At 42.0% G+C, this 20552-nt stretch overlaps 1 protein-coding gene across 1 annotated transcript in view; it reads left to right on the top strand.

Annotated features, from left to right (window-relative positions):
* Positions 1-20552, top strand: part of MBOAT2 (membrane bound glycerophospholipid O-acyltransferase 2) — a 280154-nt gene that overhangs the window by 188154 nt on the left and 71448 nt on the right. The window contains exons 6-7 of the mRNA XM_073568180.1: positions 2453-2508; positions 9698-9752. Coding sequence (XP_073424281.1) covers positions 2453-2508; positions 9698-9752 — 111 coding nt within the window. The remainder of the gene's footprint in view (positions 1-2452; positions 2509-9697; positions 9753-20552) is intronic.

Genomic DNA, 20552 nt, shown 5'->3' with positions numbered 1-20552 from the left:
TGCAGAAGAGCTTTATTATGACTTATTAATCTTGGTTGATCACCTTCTATATGACTAATGACTCATCTTTCATATGACCTGTGACTACAGCATAAGGACATTCTATATAATCTAAGACACTAGAAATATAATTTTTTTCTGATATATCTGAAAATTATCTTCTGTATGACTAATGATTCTGGGAAGAGGATCTTCTGTATAATCTTCAAATTTTGGTAAAAAAAAATCTTTTGTATAATTGGTGACTCTGGGGAAATTTATTTTTGGGGATTGGGTTGTGTGACCTTTTGTGATCCTTTATACAACCAATGTGACAGGGAAAAGGATCTTCTGCATGGCCTCTAAGCTGTATGAGGACTTTCTGTATGTCTTTAGCATTTACAGAAGATTCTCTCTAAGAGAATCTAAGAACCTATTAGTTCTGGATAAAAGATTTTCAATATGTTTTAGTTTCTTGGAGACTAGCTGGAAACGGGCTAGCTTGTATGTCTTGTAGTTTAAGGGAGAGAATCTTATATACAGTGGCATGTAATAGTTGGGCACCCCTGCACAAAGTTACTGTTGGTTGTAGACAGTTAAGCAAGTTGATATCTTAAAGGCATAAAGTTAAAGATGACACATTTCCTTTGTATTTTTGGCAAAAAAGGGGTCATTTTTTACATTTTAAAAATTACAAAAAGGAAAATGGGCTTATGTAAAAGTTTGGGCACATTGTTCTACTATTCAAAGACACCTACACAAATATGGCCTTCATTGAAGAGTCATCAGAAGAAAACCTCTCCTGCATCCTTGGCATAAAATTCAGTGTCAGAAGTATGCAAAAGAACAATCTAAACAAGACTGATGCATTTTGAAAAAAAGTCCTGTGGATTAATGAGGTTTAATATAAAAATCTTTGGCCACATTGAACAAAGATATATGTGGAATAAAAAGGGCACAGAATTTCAGGAAAAGAACATCTCGCCAACCATTAAGCATAGGGGTGGATCAATTATGCTTTGGGGTTGTGTTGCAGCCAATAGCACGGAAACCTTTCACGGTTAGAGCGAAGAATGGATTCAATAAAATTTCAACAAATTCTTCATGCAAACATAAAACCATCTGTAAAAAAGCTGAAGTTAAAAAGAGGATGGCTTCTACAAATGGATCCTAAACACACATCAAAATCCACAATAGACGATCTCAAAAGGCACAAGCTGAAGGTTTTACAATGGCCCTCACAGTCCCCTGATCTGAACATCATTGAAAATGTGTCTAGACCTCAAAATAGCAGTGCATGCAAGACGACCCAGGAATCTCACAGAACTGGGAGAATTTTCTAAGGAAGAATGGATGAAAATCCCTCAAACAAGAATTGAAAGACTTGGCTGGCTGCAAAAAGTGTTTACAAGCTGTTATGCTTGCAAAAAGGGGGAGCTAATAGGTAATAACCATGCAGGGTGCCCAAACTTTTGTATTAGCCCATTTTCCTTTTTGTAATTTTTAAAATGTAAAAGATGAAAAAATGTGTATATATATTTTTGCCTAAAATACAAAGGAAATGTGTCCTCTTTAATGTTAGCCCTTTTTAGAGACAATTTCATCTTCAACTTGTTTAACTTTTCACAATAACAGTGATTTTGAGCAGGGGTGCCCAAACTTTTACATGCCACTGTACATCTTATACATCTAGCGAGAGGATCACCTGTATGTCTTGTAGCTTTGGGGGAACGATCTCCTGTACATCTTACAGTTCTGATGGATGGGGTCGTCTTTACGTCTTGTTGTTTCGGGGGAAGGATCTTATGAACATCTTACAGTTATGGGAAGCAGATCTATGGTATGTCTTGTTCTGTGGAGAAGATCTGCTGTACATCTTATAGTTCTGCGGAATAGATATTCTGTATGTCTAGTAGTTTCGGGGGAAGGATCTTGTGCCAATTACAGGTTTGGGAGGCAGATCTCCTGTACATCTTATAGATCTGAAGAGAGGATCTCCAGTATGTTTTGGGGGGAGGACCCCATAATATACGTCTTATATTTCTGTGGAGATTAGCTTCTATAATGTATGTCTTGAAGGTTTTTTGCAGGTTAGGATCTTCTGTATAGTTTATAGTTCGGGAAGATGATCTTCTGTATGTCTTGTAGTTTTGGGGACATGTTCTTCTGTATATATTACTGCCTGCAGTTCTGGGAAGATCATCCCTCTGTCCTGTGACTTGTTGCTCTAGACGTTTGTAGAACATAAACTTTTCAAATCGGTCACACTAAAAACCTTTCAATAATATAAAAGATCTAGGGTATTTATTATACATGAGAACTATGATATGCAGAATAACCGAGCAGCGTGCACAACTTTATATCTTCATCATACTTTAGTTTACCTAGTTCCGTTTTGAGTGCATTTTGTATTTTAATTTTATGTTCATTTTTATTATTGTAAAATTATGTCAATTATTTTCTTTATCTAAAGGCCAATGATGATTATTACACAGAAAATAACAAGCTTGGCTTTTGAGATCCGAGATGGTAAGATGACATTTATGTTGTACTTTAATGAATATTTGTTTTGAAGCATATTGATAATGTCAGATCCCTGTTATGATTTTGTGATTTCTATTGAATATGTTTTCTTTAAATGGAATCTGTCACCCCATTTTTCGCCTATCAGCTGCCGGCACAGCAATCAGGGGCTTATCTACAGCATTCTGTAATGCTGTAGATAAGCCCCCGATGTAACCTGAAAGATAAGAAAAATGAGTTACATTATACTAACCGGGGGGCGTCCGGTCTTGGTCCGATGGGTGTTGCTGTCCGGCGCCTCCCATCTTCTAACGGTGATGTCCTCTTCTTTGCTGCCTGTCGTGGTTCCGGCGCAGGCGCACTGCTCTGCCCTGTTGAGGGCAGAGCAGAATCCTGCAGTGCGCAGGCGCCAGGAGAGGTCTGGCGCCTGCGCACTGCTCTGCCCTCAAAAAGCAGCACCAAAAAAACACATAGGGTGCAAAAAATCCTTCCAGGTATATACCAAACCTCATAAATATGATCCGAAGAATGAAGGCAGCACTCCAAAAAGAAAAATATAATGTGGTTTATTGGCCCATGTGCGACTTTTCGGTCCCAAGTGTGGAACTTTCTCAAGCCAAGGCTTGAGAAACAAAATTTATTGCTTGGAAATTCGGAGACATGTCAGTAGTTTCTAGACTACAAGAACAATTTACATTTTACTCAAAAATATATATAGAAAAAATCAGACAAACTCTTAATTTTTGCCAGAGCTGTATATATATGTGGGCTTTGCATGGGTGATGGCTGCCATACTGAGTCAGACAAGAGAAGGCAGGAGGTTCTGTTCACAATGCTTGATTCTTGAGACTGTATGAGAATAGCCACATATTAGGAGGCAGGGAATCTGAGCAGTGATTTAGCCATCTTGAGACTGTATGGGTGTCTCAAGATGGCACTCTCAAGGTGGGTGGTCACTGAGTCTGGTAGTGACAGAGAAGCCAGACACAATGCCTCATGAAAGATGTAGTCTTCCAGCACCTGAGGGAAAGACCTAAAATACAGAAACAATAACAGACCAGACTAATGGCTTGAGGGGGCTATAGAAAAATTGTATTGAGCAATAAAGGTACCAGGAGGGTTTGGTACGCATAACAGGAACAACTAGATCTTCTTTTTTCCCTGGAAATCCCTTTTCTATCGCTATGGCTATCGCTTCTGGCTACTCTTCTTTGCCAGAAACTACCAACCTCATTAACTTGAATTAACCCGTATTGCAGCGTGAGCTCAATAGCACCGCTGTGTAGAGATAAGACAGTACTAAAGCTCTGCTGTGGCCCTTTTATTCTCAGGATTCTTGGGTTCCTTGAAGTTGGACCTGCACCAATCATGGCCTATCCTAGTGATACATCGTTGCTTCCTGAGATGAAAAAACTCCTAATTCTTACTACTGGAATTATGCACAGCAGTTTATGCTTACAATGTGCCCAGAAGAAAGTACAGGAAAAATATATATCGTTGTACAGTGTTAGCCAGTGGATAGAAAAATATTAAAATGTGAGCGTCCTCAGTGGTTGATACCTTTTAATGGCTAATTGAACAGATGTTAACAAATTGCAAGTTTTCGAGATTACTCAGGTCTCTTCATCTGAAGTCTTGTAGTTTTGGGGGACGTTCTTCTGTATATATTAATGTTCTGGACAGATGATCCTCTGTATGGCCTGCAATTTTGGGAAGATCATCCCTCTGTTCTGTGACTTGTTGCTCTAGACCTTTGTAGAACATAGAATTTTCAAATCTGTCACACTGTCATCAGATGAAGAGACCTGAGTAGTCTCGAAAGCTCACAATTTGTTACCACTTGTTCACTTAGCCATTAAAAGTTATCAACCACTGAGGACTCTCAAATTTTAATATTTTTCAGAAGAAAGTAGAGTTTCGGTAACCTCATAGACCTGGAGCCCAGGACCTGCATTCTCTTCAATGCTTTCATTATCTCTCTACGATGGCAATATCAATTCAACATTCTCAAACATATTTATCAAAGGTGATATTATTAGTGAGACATCCCAATCCCCACGAGGCGACTTGTCTACAGCTCAGCATTAATTTATCAGCTCAACAAAGCGGCCCTCAAACTACGTACAACCCACAGGGGTATGTTGGTAATACAAGGCAGCATGAACTGTTGAAAAGCCATGAAATTGAATGCACACAGATACATGGCAACAATGAACTTACTTTAGAGCTGGTATTAACTACAGCACAGGAGGATTAATGGACTGTGTTCATCGAATTTTGTGGACTGAATTTTGTTATGCATAATATTGATTAAATGATTTATAGAACTGCTGATTTCTGCTTACTAGAGAGCAGTGCATTATGGGGGCTCTGTTGATAGTTTAGGTCCCTAGTGTCATGACTCTTTTGTCGGATGCCCCAGGACCAGGGACTCTTTCCCTGTCCCTAACGCTGGGGGCGCCCTAGCTCACCCTGTCCCCCTAGATTACTACTGATGTTGAAGACGCCAGAGCCACGTACGTTGCCTTAGCTCCTGAATCCGCCCTCAGTCTGTACCCTTTCCCCACCCAGGAAAGAGGAGAGTAGTAGTGTACCATAATACACTAACCAGACTAACAAGGTAATACGAACAGAGGTAACAAAAAATACCAAATATATAAATATGCTCAAACATACAACAGAGGAATGCACCGGGGAGTGGAGGATGGGGTTAAACCAAAGTAGGAAAAGAAAGGGAATTATCACACACTCAAAACCTAGCAGTCACAGATAAATCCACCAACCGCCTTCTAGAACATCAACCACCAACAACCTCCAGCCATGCAGCAAAAGCTAGCTCTGACAATGAGTGCCAGCCAGGACCCAGATTATATAGGAGATGGGAGTGGCTAACAGTGAACAGCTGAGAGCCTTAACCCAGGAAAGCTTCCAGGAGCTCTCAACAGAGCAGATTAACTCCTGCACTGCTAAAGAGAAACTCACACCGCTTAATTTGTAGGTGAAGTGCTTCTAACCAGTGCAGGAGTAGAAGAAATCAGACGCTGCTGTCTTCTGGCTCCTATCTGTCGCGGTAAACTTGTGACACCTATACACATTATGTTGGCTGATGTCACTGATGTTGGCAGAACTTGATGACTCTCTGATACGTATGGAAGTGTCCTGACACTCCCTAGATGGCAGATGTATGTGGAAAGAAAGATTGAGCCTGTTGGATTTCTATATGCAAATTCCTTTGTTCTTACAGGAAATAAGCTACTACCAGGGGCTTCTGACAGCGGCTTTTCTGACAGACACCTTCTCTTTATTATATGGGGAAACGACATTAATTCATACAATATACAAAAATAAAAATCACACTGGATTAGTTTTGGGCATCTTTACAAATCAAAGAATCATACAGAATCATAGAATGTTACAATGGACGTCCAGGGTCATCATGTCCAACCACCTGCTCAATGTAGGATTCACTAAACCATCTCAGACAGATGTCTGTCCAGCCTCTGTTTGAACACTTCCATTGAAGGAGAACTTGTAAGAGGGGTCTAGGACGGTAGTTGTAGCCGAGGACACCAAGGCTCTGGTGTCCTGGCCTCCTCCCACAGGAAAACGATCAACTTCTACCGGCGTACCTGTTTGAGGTGCTGGTCCACGGACAGGTGCTCCACTGCGGTGCGACCCAGCTCCTGCACACTTGATTTCAGTGCTCAAGGTTAAAATAATGGACACCGATACCGGTTCAGAAGTCAACTCAATGATTTTACTTTGCTCTTCAACATCAGTTACATTACAGTCCACACAGCATTCCTCCTGCACTTTCCCTTTCTTACTTTCTGTATCCTCACATGCATTACAGGGTAGTAGCGCCCTTGGCGGTAGCGCAGCATCACTCCTGTAGGACCTCAAGACATAGGGGATCCCGTTCATCCACTTCGCCCTGGATTTACAAGCTTCAGCCCTATTCAAGATCTGCCACATGGTGAATTCTCTGTGCCCTGCACGACTTTTGGGCAACGTATTCTTTCCGTTCCTGCTGCGGTAATGAACTGCAATTTCCCCGGGTGCTCTGGCTTTATCCAGCACCCGTCTGACTGTGCCCGTGCTTCTCTTCTTTTCAACAACTTTGCGTAGCTACTATGGCGTCCTGGGCTTGGAGCCCTTGTGGACTTGTTGGGCGCGCTCTCCCTTCTGCCTTATTCCTATAGCCTACACTTAAATCCATAGCAGCTCCTCCTACAGTTAACCCCTATGTGAACTTCCTATCAGCTATACCTAACAAGGCCCACTAGTATACCCCCATCTAGTGGCCCACAACAGAACTTCACTTACCCATTACTATGAACTCTATACTAACAGTGCCCTCCACTATTGAACCCGAAGGAATGCACTGACTTACCCTAAACTTATACATCAATATGCAAGCACAAAACAATACAATACAATATGTACAACATGGTAACACATATGTGGCAGTACCATTGAAAACGGCGGTAATACACAATAGTGTAGCAGTACCGAGCATAATCATATCTACACATTTACCATATGTTTATATTAGAACTCCTTAAAGGGGCGGTGGCATTAAAGGGATATTCTACTGTTCCACTCATTTATCACCCTCACTGTCAAAAAGACTTAGGTGACGTATTTTAATAAAGTCCAACATATCATGTGACGTGTCTATGTAAATTGAAGCAATGTAGATCTTATCCTACATATCTAGAATTCCAGAAGACAATTGTACCCCCTTTATTGCATTGACTCATTGATTCCCACATTGGTAATTGAAATTTCAATAACCCCTTTAAGCTTCTCCAGATTAAAAAATAATCACAAATTTACTCTCTGCTTTATAAGGATGCTGATTCTAGACATGTCAGCAAGGAGTGTTAATAGTAACCGTTGCTCCTGGGGGGGTCTCAGAGGATCATCTGCAACATAAGACACCAGTGTAATAAATGGCGCAGGGCTGTGCCGCCATATTGTCCCCAATAAGTAGTAGGCACAATAACTCTTTATATTCTAGAATAATGCCATACAGTCTGTTCCCCATAATTTTTCCCCACTGTTGCACATAGTAGGTCAGTTGAGGAAAGGTAAGAAAGACTCACTGCAGCCATTCAGTGAGCTCAGCGACTCTGAGCAGTTTGTGCCGTTAACTCTTATGAAGCCACTGATTGGCTGCAGCGCTGTGGATGTAACACCAGCACTGCCGACAATAAAAGACACTGGGAAAAGAGGTGGAGACTCAGAGCTTGACCCATGGAGAATGAGTAAAGCAGAGTTTCTTTGTTTTTGTGACAAACTGCAGCCAAGGTGGAGGCAGGGGCTTTCCTAAACCGGAAAACTTCTTAAAAATTAGCATTTAATGACTCCGGTTGAGATTTTAATATCCGGAAAGAAAACTTTCAAAAAGAATCAAACAGCCATTCTGATATGGATTTTCACAGTAAGTTCTCTAGCCTCATCAGATCTAAGAGATCGATTTAGTAATATATGCAGTTTGCAATGTAAAATCCATTGGCAGATCCTTTACTTTTAATTGTACAACTAGCTACTAGTTTTGTAGTGGGAGCTTATACTGCTTTTTGGAAAGTTGAATGGCTGTCATTTGTATTCACCCGACTTCCCCCACCTAAAAGTGCTCACATCATAAAAGTCTGTAGATAACTAATCTGATGGGAAGAGTCATTTATGTGTTCTGTCCACAGGACTGTACTCTGCGATCTCTGACAGTCTCCTAGAGAACACATGGAGCAGAGGTTGAGTATCTATACACAAGTGCCCTGTAAGGGCGATCGGTGGGGTCTCAGCGGTAGGACCCCCACGACTTAGAAGTTAAGGATCCTGTGGATACAGTAGCGTAGCGACTGTTAGATTACGCTTGTAAAAACGTAAAGATTCTTAGTGCTTTTATTTTTTTTACAGGGATACTTTCTTTTAAGTTTGGGATAACTCTCCCAACAGGTCTCTCTTCTCACAAAATTACAGGTGGAGCTGTGTGAGCGCACCGTGCAACTTTTGTCATCTCAGTCGCTGCCTACGCACATTGCAGCAGTCAAGATAAGTTTGTCAACGGCTGCTGCGCTCTGCATGGGCAGCAACTAAGATGATAAAGCGCTCGGTTTAACGAAGTGAGATTCGTTATTTTGGTTACTGCCTTTGCACAACACAACAACCGATAATCAAATAATTTTGACTACGCTAGGCATGGGAGCCTGTGGTGCAACAGAGTCAGGCGAGCTGTCAAAGTAGCCAATGACTGCTTTGGTCATGTAGCATGCTGGCCGCAGGCACCTAATGCACCCTTGCGCTGCTCCAAGTAGAAGCAGTTGAGGGGGGGCGGAAAACGAAATTTTGTGCCCACATAGGATTTGGAGCCAGAAGAACAATAAATTCTTGGTACTGGAAAAACTTTTCAAGGAAAGGTAGGAGTGGACACACTAATGGATGGATACACGTCAGGGTGCAGTGAGGCATAAATCGGAACGAGGTTGGAATTTAGTACATGGACTGGCCGGTGGCTATACCGATCTGAGCATGACTGCTTCATATATTTCTATGCGGCCGTCACGCTTGGGTCGGTAGAGCCGCCGGCCAGTCCGTGCACTGTTCTGGTTTCGTTCCGATTTATATGGCCATCTTGCTGCACCCTTACATGGGTTCATGTGTTTGGAGTCATCGATATTTGATGGAAATACAGACATACGATATATGGCGGTGTCACGGCCACACACTGTGTAACGCACCTTCTCTTTCATTTTATACCGAGGTGGCTGCACTACGCAATTTGTGAAACAACATAAACAGCTTTCTGTGTCTTCATTGATCATCTTCAGAATTTCTAAGCTCCGCTCTTTATTCGGCGCTTGCAAATGTAATTACACATGGAAATGTGCAGTTATTTCCCTGTCGTTTAGGATGCTTTCCACCGTTACTTGCTAATTACACACTGGCATGATGAATGAGCAATTGCTCCGTTGTACATACCAGATTCTAACATGAGATAATCAACCTGTGGATTACCAGCTGCAGCGGCTGAAAAAGGATGCTGGGAGGTGTAGTCCTACAGCAGCTGCAGATCCAGAGGATACCTACACTGTTTTCTACTGGTTATGTATGTGGGTGATGGTTGTGAAGGGTGTCCCGTGACCGGCCCTTTCATGTATTATTCTTCTTTTCATTCCATCTCTTTAAGGTGTCTTTTGTAAAGAAGAAACACTGAAGCCAAGTCAGAGAAGGCTGGCCGTCAGGTGAGATAAAATTACTTTTCATAATTTAATATTTTGCTTTTCATGACTTTTGATCTGCTTTATGAGAAGTCGATTAAAGCTATGGTGGTACCAAATTTGCAATTGCACCTGGGCCCTGGTGCCTGACGTGACCTAGAACTCCTCTGACACATAAGAACATGCCAATATTACAAATGGCACATGGTTAGTCTGGGGTCCTGTTACTGATATTGCATAGGAGCCCCAGGGGCATCAAGTTAGAGCTATGGCGGGCATATCATTGGTGCAGCCGCACTGGGGCCCAAGAGGTAAGGGGGCCCATTTCCACTTCCAAAGCAGTTGGAATTCTGCATCATGATGAGCTATTGCCTACAAAGGGCCCATATACAGTACTGTTCCTGCACAGTACAGCTCTGGCAACAAATGGGTGAAGGATTCCCGTCTGTCAAGAAAATACTATTTTTTTTTTTTTCTATGTCACATGGCCGCCCATAAACATTAACACTTCGCCAATCTCTGACATCAGCTTTTCTCTCATGGAAAGAACGTTATTTCTGGCCATTTTATATGTTATATGTAGGGATGAGCGAACGTGCTTGGTGATACTCAGTTATTACTCGAGTATCACGGTGCTCGGATGTGGTCGTTACTCGGCAAGTAATGGGCAGTGCTCAATATAAAACTCAAATCCCCTGCATCTTTGGCGCCTGTTACGCAGCCAGTAAGCATGCGGGGGATTGCCTGTGAATCACCGTAATGCCGGAGCCATCTTGGTTGTGGCATTACTGTGATTGGTTGGCCATCTGACATCATCAGGGGTTATAAAAGGATGGGCACTGCCCTACTCGGCACACTGACACCATTGCACAGCTCTGTGACACTTCATATTGGAGGGAGAAAGCGCTTGTCAAGGAATGTGTGCACAGTATAATGAATCAGAGGCCTGGAGTGTTGATACTGGTGCTGAAGCTCAGCCATCATAACAGCCCATCTAAGGGCTAATTGTTTGTATCACATACAATCTGCATTTAGCCTAGGGAGTGAGAGAGTCACAGGGGCAGGGAGAGTGACAGAATCCAGTCTGTAGACAGGGATTAGGCCTGTGCAGTATGTTGGTAAATACACTGCTCAAAAAAATAAAAGGAACACTTAAACAGACTATAACTCCAAGTAAATCAAACTTCTGTGAAATCAAACTGTCCACTTAGGAAGCAACACTGATTGACAATCAGTTTCACATGCTGTTGTGCAAATGGAATAGACAACAGATGGAAATTATTGACAATTATCAAGACACGCTCAATAAAGGAGTGGTTCTGCAGGTGGGGACCACAAATCACATCTCAGTACCAATGCTTTCTGGCTGATGTTTTGGTCACTTTTGAATGTTGGTGGTTCTTTCACACTCGTGGTAGCATGAGACGGACTCTACACCCCACACAAGTGGCTCAGGTAGTGCAGCTCGTCCAGGATGGCACATCAATGCCAGCTGTGGCAAGAAGGTTTGCTGTGTCTGTCAGCGTAATGTCCAGAGGCTGGAGGCGCTATCAGGAGACAGGCCAGTACACCAGGAGACGTGGAGGGGGCCGTAGGAGGGCAACAGCCTAGCAGCAGGACCACTACCTCGGCCTTTGTGCAAGGAGGAACAGGAGGAGCACTGCCAGAGCCCTGCAAAATGACCTCCAGCAGGCCACAAATGTGCGTGTGGCTGTACAAACGGTTAGAAACCGACTCCATGAGGATGGTCTGAGGGCCCAACGTCCACAGATGGGGGTTGTGCTCACAGCCCAACACCGTGCAGGACGCTTGGCATTTACCACAGAACACCAGGATTGGAAAATTTGCCACTGGCGCCCTGTGCTCTTCACAGATGAAAGCAAGTTCACACTGAGCACATGTGACAGACGTGACAGAGTCTGGAGACGCCGTGGAGAGCGTTCTGCTGCCTGCAGCATACTTCAGCATGACCGGTTTGGCATTGGGTCAGTAATGGTGTGGGATGGCATTTCTTTGGAGGGCTGCACGGTGTTGAGCTGTGAGCACAACCCCATCTGTGGACGTCGGGCACTCAGACAATCCTCATGGAGTCTCTGGATGACCCTCTTCATAATTTCTATCTGACTTTGCACTTTCTGCATAGCATTTGACTTTATAAGTACAATAACTACAGTTTCAAAATATTTTATTTAATTTTTTTTATGGATTCAATGACTCATCCATACAGTTTAACACTGTTATTGTTGCATTACGATAGTATGTTAAACTTACAAAAAGCTTGGGTACATTTCGTTGGTATATAACCCTCAAAAAAATTGTTCAATTATATTGTTCACCCATAAACTATTCTGAGGTCTGGAGTACATTTCATTAGTCTTTGAGTCTAGGAGAACCAATACATGACAATTTGATCAGAATGTGTATGAAGTCCTCCTTTATGTCTAATACAGGGCCTGAGTCACTTATTTTTGTCAGTTCTTGCTTCCTTCTTAAATTAGTGACATTTTTTTATTTTTAAATTAAAAAAAATAAATTGTTTTAATTCAATTATTTTTTAAATCCTTTTTACAATTTGCCTTATATTCAAGTCATTATACAGGAAAAAAAAAGTTTATCATTTTCTTTCCTGTAAAATGCAATTCCTCGTCTGTTTGGAATGTTTTATTGTCAGTCCTTAAAGTGGTGTAACAGTGTGACACCATTGTTCTCAGCAGCGATCTGGGGGTCAGAGATATTTCCAGGGGTTTTCCCTATGCTGCTGTCCTTCCATTCAGCACATTTCCCAACCATTTGAACATTTTTACTTCCTCCCAGACCTCGTTGTAGGGTCTGCTGGAAAAAATCTCAGCTTTCCAATTGACTCCAATTATATTTGCTACTCGAAATGAGCATGCGAGTATCAGGAATTCCTTGGTTTGAGTAACGAGCACCCAAGCATTTTAGTTGCTGTCTCTTCTCTAGTTATATCCCCCTGGGCTGGCTATACCGCTTAATTTTCAATTGACTCTGAGCTGGAGAGAGGAGAGTAGCTGCATCAATTTCTCCTATATACACAAAAGAGGAAGGAACATGGAGGACATTAAACTGGTTAACAAAGTAAAGATGGATCCAGCTATATGGATAAAGTTTCAAGATATTTCAGTGACCATTGTGGGTTGTTCTTACTTTAACAGAGGAGTATCAAGAATTTTGCAGAAAGACAGAAAACAACATAGATTCATAGAAAGATGGAAAGATAAGATATGAATATTATATACTTATTAGGAAATATGATAAAAGAATGATACGATAAGATCTATCTAATATTTATCTCATATCTATCTATCTATCTTATATCCATCGATCGTACCTTTTGTGCCAACCATCTTTTCTATCTTAAACCTCGTTTCCTCTCTTCTTTTTGCTCTTTCCTCTCGCTTTGGCTTTGGAAACATTCTTTAAAGTAATTCTATTTACAATGTAAAAATAGGACTTGTTTCTTTTATTTCTCCGTTCAACAGAATCATTTATTTCCGCATATTAATCTGCACGGCTGTCGCCTTTGCTCAATTTCACGTTCCTGTCCCATTGTGTGAGCGGCTTCGTATTACAGATCTGTATTGAGCAGTGAGCGGGAGCCAGCTGAGCTTACTGAATAGAAGCCGGGGAGCCAAATGTGAGCTGTAGTCACAGTGTACCGCTCTGCTTCATTGTACATTCAGAGCCGAGGCTGCGGCACCGGCCGCCGTCAGGAGCCGCTAATATACCTAGTAACAATGGCTTCCTGAAAAGGCTCCAGCAGGATGCAGCAGGTGACTTGTCAATTGGCGAACTACAATACAGTATGTCTCTCTGCGTGCATAATCGAAAATCTGGACACATGAACTGCTCCAATAACTCTGTGCTAATCCTGCAGGTTTAGGTCAAAAGAATACACTAAACTATCTATCTACAGGTGCATCTCACAAAATTAGAATATCATCAAAAAGTTAATTTATTTCCGTTCTTCAATACAAAAGGTGAATCTCATATATTGGTCATTACACACAGAGTGATCTATTTCAAGTGTTTATTTCTGTTTATGTTGATGATTATGGCTTACAGCCAATGAAAACCCAAAAGTCATTATCTCAGTAAATTAGAATACTTTATAACACCAGCTTGGAAAATTATTTTAAAATTCAAAATGTTGGCCTACCGAAATGCATGTTCAGTAAATGCACTCAATTCTTGGTCAGGGCTCCTTTTGCATCAATTACTTCATCAATGCAGCATGGCATGGAGGCGATCAGCCTGTGGCACTGCTGAGGGGTTATGGAAGCCCAGGTTGCTTTGATAGCAGCCTTCAGCTTGTCTGCATGGTTGGGTCTGGTGTCTCTCATCTTCCTCTTGACAGTACTCCATAGATTCTCTATGGGGTTAAGGTCAGGTGAGTTTTCTGGCCAATCAAGCACAGTGATACTGTTGTTTGTAAAACAGGCAATGTTACTTTTGGCAGTGTGGACAGGCGCCAAGTCCTGCTGAAGAATGAAATTTCCATCTCCAAAAAGCTTGTTGGCAGAGGGAAGCATGGAGTGCTCTAAAATGTCCTGGTAGATGGCTGAACTGACTTTGGTCTTGATAAAACACAATGGACCTACAGCAGCAGATGACATGGCTCCCCAAACCATCACTGATTTTGGAAACTTCACACTAGACCTTGGAATCAAGGTCCAGAGTGTGGAGGAAGAGTGGAGAGACACACAATCCGAGCTGCTTGAGGTCTAGTGTGAAGTATCCACAATCAGTGATGCACTCAGAAATCACCTGAGTGCAGTGCGATTTCCACCGATGCCGGCGATGTTTCACACGTACCCTTATATTGGTGCATGTGATCTGAATTTGGCAGCAATAGCAGCATACTGCAATTATTTTTCCTGTTCCATTGCGATCCAGTCATAGTGGGAAAAAAACACCATTGAGAACCAATGCATAGCAATAAATTGGTATGAATGCATTCCGATTTTTAATCACAGTGCATTCACCCGATTTAATTGCAAGTGGGAGTGAGTCCTTATTATATATCATGGCAAGAATGAGCACAGCGACAAGATGCAAAGTAGTGATGGTGATACTGCATCAGCAAAGATTTCAAAGCAGACTAGGGTATAAAGATATGCTGCTCAAGCTGTTTTGAAGAAGGACCAAGAAATGGGCAATACTGAAGAACGTCAATGCAGTGGGCTGTGTTATGAATGAGTCACCGGAGGAGGAATAAACAAAAATGCAAGCTAAGTCCAGAAAACCGGAGAGGTTGGTAGCTAGCGGATTGCAGACCCCTTATCCTATTCACAACAACTAACAGTAGCCGTGGAGCGTTCCTACGGTGGTCCTAGACGCCTCGTCACAGCCGGAGCACTACACTGCGTTCCAAATTATTATGCAAATTGGATTTAAGTGTCATAAAGATGTAATTTTTTGTTTTTCAAATAAACTCATAGATGGTATTGTGTATCAGGGCTCTTTGGATCACTGAAATCAATCTCAAATTCCTGTGATAATTAGTTTACCAGGTGAGCCCAATTAAAGGAAAACTACTTAAGAATGATGTTCCACATTATTAAGCAGGGCACAGGTTTCAAGGAATTTAGGAAAGAAAAAGGACCTCTCTGCTGCTGAAAAGCATCAAATAGTGCAATGCCTTGGTCAAGAGATGAAAACATTAGATATTTCCCAAAAATTTAAACGTGATCATTGTACTGTTAAGAGATTTGTGGTTGATTCTGAGCACAGACATGTTTGTGCTGATAAAGGCAGAATGAGGAAGGTTTCTGCCAGGCAAGTTCATTGGATTAAGAGAGGAGCTGCTAAAAAGCCATTACAAACCAGCAAACAGATATTTAAAGCTGCTGGTGCCTCTGGAGTCCCTTGAACCTCATGCTGTAGGATCCTTCAAAGGCTTGCTGTGGTGCATAAACCTACTATTCGGCCACCCCTAAAAAGTGTTCACAAGCAGAAATTGTAGCAGTGGGTCCAGACATACATGAAGACTATTTTTCATACAGTCTTGTTTACTGTCGAGCAACCCTGGATGGTCCAGATGGATGGTTGGTGGATGGCCACTTTGTCCCAACAAGGCTGCGACTTCAGCAAGGAGGAGGAGGAGTTATGTTTTGGGCTGGAATCATGGGGAAACAGCTGGTAGGGCTCTTAAATGTTCCTGAAGGTGTGAAAATGACCTCTGCAAAGTACTTTATATAGAGTTTCTGACTGACAGCTGTCTTCCATGGTATAAAAAGCAGAAATGTGCCTTCAGGAGCAAAATCCTCTTCATGCATGACAATGCACCATCTCATGCTGCAAAGAATACCTCTGAGTCATTGACTGCTATAGGCATAATAGGAGATAAACTCATGGTGTGGCCACCATCTTCCCCTGACCTCAACCCTGTAGAGAACCTTTGGAGTATCATCAAGCAAAAGATCTATGAGGGTGGGAGGCAGTTCACATCAAAACAGCAACTCTGGGAGGCTATTCCGACTTCATGCAAAGAAATCCAAGCAGAAACTCTCCAAAAACTACCAAGTTCAATGGATGCAAGAATTGTGAAGGTGATGTCACAGAAGGGTTCCTATGATAGCATGTAACTTGGCCTGTTAGGATGTTTTGGAGTTAAATAGCTTTTTTGTTCGGTGAATGTGACCTCCTAATGCTGCAAATAACACAAATGAGCATTTCCAGTTCTTTAAAACATATAAAATGTTTAGAAATTCTACTGTGCATAATAATTTGGAACAGTGCAATTTGAGTTTTTATTCATTTTGGAGATTATACTGTTATCATTGGGAGGTTTCTTCAATAAAATTTGATGTATACTCTAACGGGTGATGACTTTTATTAGACTGACTGTCATTTGTACTGACTATTTAGGAAAATTATAGAAAAATATCATTTGCATAATAATTTGGAACACAGTGTAAATAAGCCTAAAGAAAGAAAGGGGAAATCTAAACTGCCCCAGAGCAGACCCCAAAGCAATAGACAGCCCCCAACATGTATTGACGGTGAAAACAGATGAAAACACAGACAGAAAGACAGGCAGAGCAAACGATGGGGCCCAACTAGATAGGAAAGGACAGAAAAGATGCTGGCTGCAATCCGCAAAAACCCTACCAAAAATGTCCCAACACGTCTGATAGGAAAAATGGCCCTCAAGTCACTAGATTTCAAAATCCCTATATCAGCACTCCGATATATTCTGAAGACAGAGCAAAAGAGAATTAACCGATCAGGGACAAAAATGGAAATTCAGCAAAGGCCCAGCTGGGGCTGGCTGAACACAAAACTAAGCAAATCAGACAAAATCTCATGGAACAATAACAGAGCAAAAACTTAGCTTTAGAAGACAGAAACTGAACTGGAGGCCAGAGCTCAAAGCAGAGGAATCACCAGCAACCCTACAGGGCGTCGGCTGCCTTATATCCACTCAGAGATTCCGGATGTCCAATCGCAATCCACCTGTTCAGGTGACAGGTTTCTCCCATCCAAATCAGTTTCACCACCTCCTTTCACCAGCAGAGTGGGTTCATCGGACATCAAAGGTGAACGAGAAAATGAGCTCATAACAGGGCTGCCAAAGAAACTCAGTGCAACAGATGAAATACACATCATTCTTACTTACCTTCGATAGCGGAAGATGTCCAGCAGTGCCAACAGCTCAAAACTGGGAGTAATCGCAGGGATCCAGCTACACCCATCTACTGTTCGAAGTCGTCTGGCCAGAAGAGGTCTTCATGGAAGAATTGTGTCCTAAAAGCTTTATCTTTGGCATAGAAACAAGGTCAAGTGACTCAGCTATGCATGAAAACAAAGGATCTGGGATCCAGAAAAACTGCAGCAGATGCTCTGGACTGATGAGTCAAAATGTAAAATATTTGGCTGTAACAGAAGGCAGTATGTTTATCGAAGGGCTGGAAAGCGGTACAATATTGAGTGTCTGCAAACAACTGTGAAGCATGGTGGAAGGTCCTTGTAGGCTTTGGGCTGTATCTTAACAAACCGAGTTGTAAAAACTGAAAGAAAAAGAGCGCAATAGGGTCTTACCCGAGAAAATCAGAATATAAAACAATTAGTTATACTCACCTTGTGCAGGAGAGTATCAGACATAAAGGAACAAGGTCAGCCTGCTGCACATCCAAATGACCGCGCCGTGGCCATAAAATCATCAGATTCAAAGAAGGAATTTTTATGGATTAAGCGTGCGCTGCCAGACCATCACTCCTCACAAGTTGTATGCTTTATACATTTAATTCCCAACGCGTTTCAAAGTTAAAAACTTCTTCCTCAGGGGATGACATGTACATATCATCCCCTGAGGAAGAAGTTTTTAACTTTGAAACGCGTTGGGAATTAAATGTATAAAGCATACAACTTGTGAGGAGTGATGGTCTGGCAGCGCACGCTTAATCCATAAAAATTCCTTCTTTGAATCTAACAAACCGAGTTGGGGATTTGGTCAGAATTAATGGTGTTCTTAATGCTGAGGGAGATGTCTGGTTGGCTTAAAGTTTATTCTGCAGCAGGACAGCGACCCCCAAATACACAGCCAATGTCATTAAGAAATATGGTCAATGTAAAAGAAAAATAAGTCCCAAGTGCTGATACGGCCCCACAGAGCCCTCATCTCAAAATCAACGCTCTCTGGGATTAAATGAAAAGACAGAAGAATTTGCACAAGCGACATCCACAGAAGATTTGTGGTTAGTAGCAATGAGCGGACCCATAGTTCGGATTCTGGTATGCGACCAAAACGTTATTTCAAAGTTCTGTTTGGGTACCAGAATTGTACCCAAATTTGAACTAGAACCCGAACCCCATTCAAAAGAATACGGACTATTTCTCTCGTCTGAACATTAAAATGGACTTCCAGGAGAAGTTCGTGTTCAGAGTTTAACTTTTAACTTTAGGTTCGCTCCTCTCTAGTGGTTTGTTCTCCAAGATGTTTGGAAGAACCTCCATACTGAGCTTCTTCAAAAACTGTGTGCAAGTGTAGCCAGAAGTTTTGAAATCAAATGATGGTCACACTAAATATTGATTTGATTTAGATTCCTCTTTTGTTCATTCACTTTGTATGTTGTTGATAAAATTAAACTATTAACACTTCAATTTTTGGAAGTATTCTCACTTTGCATTTTTTCCACGCCTGCCTAAAACTTTTGCACAGTATGCTCCTTTCTCCTACTCGTTGAAAACTGGTTGTCAGCTTTACTGAGGGCTCAGGTGACAGTTGCAGTTTATAATAGTCTATGGACAGTGGAGGGGGATGAGGAGAGAAGAGAGACAAATAGGGGCAGGCACAGACATGCTATATCAAACAGTAATCTATATAATTTAAGACAATATTCTTCTATTATCACGTTTTCAGATCTGCAGATACCTCTCTAGTGCGAGGGTTCAGCAGCTCCAATCTTGGTCCTGTGTTGCTTACATGGAAAAACTTCTTGTGAAGGCAGAACACCAGTGCTTTATTTGCAGGGGACTGGCTGACTGATAATTTCTATATATTATCCTGCCCTCTATATTGCCATGGCTAATGCATAGACAGAGATGGGCCCTGGCTTAGCTGAACTGAGCAGTCAGCCAGTCCCCTTTATACACAGAACTGATAACGTCCCCGTGTGTAATAGTGTCACCGTATGGGGCCTTGCACGATAAAAAAATTAGTGTAATACTGTTTGCAACAGAACATGCTCGTTTTTTTTTCTCTATATGCCCACATGTATGTACATTGAAATTATGAGGTCAAAGAGCAAAATTCCACATTATAATAAATATATATGTGTGTGTGTGTATCACCAACCAATCACGAAGCATCTTTCATCTCACCAGGGCTGTTCAAAAGAAGCTCAGCTGTCATTGATTGCTATCATCAACAGTTTTCCTTGCAACCAATCACTAAGCATCTCTCATTTCACCAGAGGAGGTTAAAAGTAGCTGAGCTGTGATTGGTTGCTATGAGCAAGTTTCCCCCCCTTGACAACACCTCATCAGACACTGACATGGTGGGGAAAATCTAGCATCCCCAGGAACATAAGCTCCCAGCCATTGTCTGTCCCCCAGACAGGAGCACAGAGCACATGACAGAAATGAATCACCCCCTCCCGTCGATCAATGGTATGCAAGTTAGGGCAAATCCTCTCCACGTTTTGGTACTGACCCCAATACTTAAAGGGATCTCCAGTATGGAAGGCAGGGCAAACCCATCCAGTGCTTTGGTTCAGATCCCAGGCCTCTCTTAAAGGGATCCTCAGTATGGAAGTCAGGGCAATAGCCTTCAAATGCTCTGGTACTGACCTCAGGCTCTCTTAAAGGGATCTCCTGTACGGACGTTAGGGCAAATCCCTCAGCTCTGTGGTTCTGATCCCAGGGTCTCTCAAAGGGATCATTGGTATGGAAGTTAGGACCGTTCCACTCAGCGCTCTGGTTCTGACCCCAGACTGACGGGATGATGTGGGATATTAGGGGTAGTAGTCCGGTAGCTCTGGCTGACGGGATGATGTGGGATATTATAGTGAATGTGGCTATGCGGAGTGGGCGGGGCTCTACACTCAGATAGATAGATAGATAGATATATATAATTTGTTATAACTAACCGTAGTTAGTTACTATGCTCGGGCAGCGCCGGGCTCTTCAGCTAGTGGGTGTGTGTATGTATATGTGTGTATATATATGTGTGTGTGTGTGTGTGTGTGTGTGTGTGTGTGTGTATATGTATGTGTATATATATATAGATATATAGATATAGATATATATATATATATATATATATATATATATATATATATATATATATATATATTAGCTGTG

Source organism: Dendrobates tinctorius, unplaced genomic scaffold, assembly GCF_039654945.1.
Source record: "Dendrobates tinctorius isolate UK_male_01 unplaced genomic scaffold, ASM3965494v1 ptg000021l, whole genome shotgun sequence".
NCBI classification, from domain to species: Eukaryota; Metazoa; Chordata; class Amphibia; order Anura; family Dendrobatidae; genus Dendrobates; species Dendrobates tinctorius.
This window is presented reverse-complemented; position numbering and strand designations above follow the sequence as displayed.